General features: G+C 41.4%; 1 protein-coding gene across 1 annotated transcript in view; it reads left to right on the plus strand.

The window, feature by feature from the left end:
* LOC107286965 (cyclin-dependent kinase inhibitor 1) overlaps nt 1–604 on the plus strand; it is a 9,650-nt gene extending 9,046 nt beyond the window's left edge. The window contains exon 3 of the mRNA XM_029284048.1: nt 468–604. Coding sequence (XP_029139881.1) covers nt 468–604 — 137 coding nt within the window. The remainder of the gene's footprint in view (nt 1–467) is intronic.
* The last annotated feature ends 2,447 nt before the right edge of the window (nt 605–3,051 follow it).

Raw genomic sequence — 3,051 nt, forward strand, 5'->3', positions numbered from 1 at the left:
TGTTGTATTTTTTAATTGTTTAATATATTAAGGTTTCATCTCGGTGTGAAAAGGAGAAACATTTTACCAACTTAGTGAATTTAAGTTTTAAAAATCGAGGCAGCACATCCATTTTTCGATTTGCATCCAACTGTTACAGGAGCACAATCGGCCCCTGCAGTTTCCATTCAGATGTTACTTCTTTTACCACTTAGTACAGGTGCCTGACACGCAAAAAAAGGGGTGGGGGTTGATCACACAATGGCTAGCACACCTTGATTTATTTTTTTTTAAATACAAAATGTTGCAGATGTATGTTGCAGCTGGAAAAACCTAGGAAAATGTTGTTTTGCAGTCTGCTTTCGGAAGTCCTCTGTCATTTGGACCTGATTTTTTTCCATACCAATATGTCTTGATTGCAGTAGATGGTTGTTTAAATATTCCTGGAGAATATGTGTTTAATCATATGCATGTGTTGTGTGCTTTAGATTTGGTGAAGCTGGGCTTAAAAGCAGGCAAAGGTGGAATAACACAAGCCTGGCCATATTTTGCTAAATTGATATTAACTACAAATTGGCTTTATTCAGTGGCATTCGGGAAAACCGTCAGATGTCCCTCAGATTAAAGTGTAAATCCTGCGTTGTATATTCTGCTTTACATTTTGTCATGAAATCACTGGTTTTGGAAGAATATCATGATGGTACAATATAATACAGGGGTCTTCAAACTTGGCCCTTTTAAGACTTGTTCCCTTCCATCTAGCCCGTTATTGGTTCTAGCATATTGATAGCATCTCACTCCAGAGTTTGGGATGCACTCCCACCAACATCCTATCAACAAGATGAATGTGGGGACACCGTTCCAAGGCTATGGCCTTGCTCAGGGGTCTTCAAACTTGGCCCTTTTATGACTTGTGGACTTCAACTCCCAGAATTCCTCAGCCAGGCACGCGTGCCTGGCTGAGGAATTCTGGGAGTTGAAGTCCACAAGTCATCAAAGGGCCAAGTTTGAAGACCCCTGAGCTAGCTCCTTGACAGTCTCAACTAGAGGTAAACCAACAAAAAAGACTGTCTCCTGATTGCAGGTCCTTCACTCAGGTGACCAAAATAGTTTCAATCCCATATCCCAGCTACAGATCCAGGTGACCTACAGGGACCATACCATCCAGATAGGTTGGCAAAGCCATCCCTTTTTAAACTGTGAACCTCAACCGATGGGTTTCTCAGCGTAAGCTATTCCACATGTTTAATTTTAGATATAAATATAATAATAATAATAATAATAATAATAATAATAATAATAATAATAATTAATAATAATAATAATAATAATAATAATAATAGTAAAGTTGGAAGGGACCTTGAAGGTCATCTAGTCCAACCCCCTGCTCAGGCAGGAAACCCTATACCATTTCAGACAAAGGGCTGTCCAGTCTCTTCTTAAAAACTTCCAGTGTTGGAGCATTCACAGCTTCTGGAGGCAGGTTGTTCCACTGGTTAATTGTTCTGACTGTCAGGAAGTTTCTCCTTAGTTCCAGGTTGCTTCTCTCCTTGATTAGTTTCCATCCATTGCTTCTTGTCCTGCCTTCAGGGGCTTTGGAGAATAGCTTGACTCCCTCTTCTTTATGGCAACCCCTGAGATATTGGAAGACTGCTATCATGTCACCCCTTGTCCTTCTCTTCATTAAACTAGACATGCCCAATTCCAGCAACCGTTCCTTGTATGTTTAATAATAATAATAATAATAATAATAATAATAATAATAATAATAATAATAATAATAATAATAATAATAATAATAATAATAATAATAATAATAATAATATAATAATAGTAAAGTTGGAAGGGACCTTGAAGGTCATCTAGTCCAACCCCCTGCTCAGGCAGGAAACCCTATACCATTTCAGACAAATGGCTGACCAGTCTCTTCTTAAAAACTTCCAGTGTTGGAGCATCCACAACTTCTGGTGGCAAGCTGTTCCACTGGTTAATTGTCCTCCCTGTTAGGAAGTTTCTCCTTAGCTCTAGGTTGAATCTCTCCTTGATGAGTTTCCATCTGTTGCTTCTTGTCCTGCCTTCAGGTGCTTTGGAGAATAGCTTGACTCCCTCTTCTTTGGGGCAGCCCCTGAGATACTGGAAGACTGCTATCTTGTCCCCCCTCGTCCTTCTCTTCATTAAACTAGACATAACCAATTCCAGCAACCGTTCCTTGTATGTTTTAGCCTCCAGTCCCCTGATCCTCTTTGTTGCTCTTCTCTGCACTCTTTCTAGAGTCTCAGCATCTTTTTTGCATCGCGGTGATGTATGACAGGCCGCTGCTTGGAATATTTGTTTAATGCTTTCCACTTGCTTTCTGATGATGGGGGGGTTATGAATTAAACACTCTTCCTTCCGTAGGTCAGCTCACTGAAAGATCTGGAGAGCAGGCTTGGCAGTTGTAAACATTTGTAACCCCAGATGACCCCCTCATTTCTGACTCCACCCAAGTTCCTGGCAGGTGTTCAAATCTCCTGGCAAAAGCTTCAGACATCCGCAGTGATGGATGCCAACGGATTGTTTTGTCTGTAGATGTGGCAGAGAGACGAGGAGGAAGTTCAGAATTGGCTGCCCTGTTGATATGTCCCTCACAAAATACGAAAATCCACACCTTCTCCGCCAGGAATTTACCAGAATTAGATTTCTGCAAAATAACACTGCTTCCCGGGATGTTGTTTGTCTTCCTAACCTTTTGTCTGTGGCCTCACGCGGATTTCAAATGTTGGCCACAGCAGGAATGGTTAGACTTGTCTTGGAATGGTAGCTACAAGAGACAAAGGGAATTAGAGGAAAGAAGGGAAGGAAAGGGAAAGGAAGGAAAGGAAAGGAAAAGAAGGGAAGGGAAAGGGAAGGGAAGGAAGAAAGGGAAGGGAGGGGAAGGGAAGAAAGGAAAAGAAGGGAAGGGAAAGGAAAGAAGGAAGGAAAAGGGAAGGGAGGAAAGGAAGGGAAGAAAGGAAAAGAAGGGAAAGGAAAGGAAAGAAAAGGAAAGGAAAGGAAAAGAGGGGAAGGAAGGAAAGGAAGGAAGGGAAGGGAAGA

Source organism: Protobothrops mucrosquamatus, unplaced genomic scaffold, assembly GCF_001527695.2.
Source record: "Protobothrops mucrosquamatus isolate PMUCROS unplaced genomic scaffold, P.Mucros_1.0 scaffold_101, whole genome shotgun sequence".
Taxonomy (NCBI): domain Eukaryota; kingdom Metazoa; phylum Chordata; class Lepidosauria; order Squamata; family Viperidae; genus Protobothrops; species Protobothrops mucrosquamatus.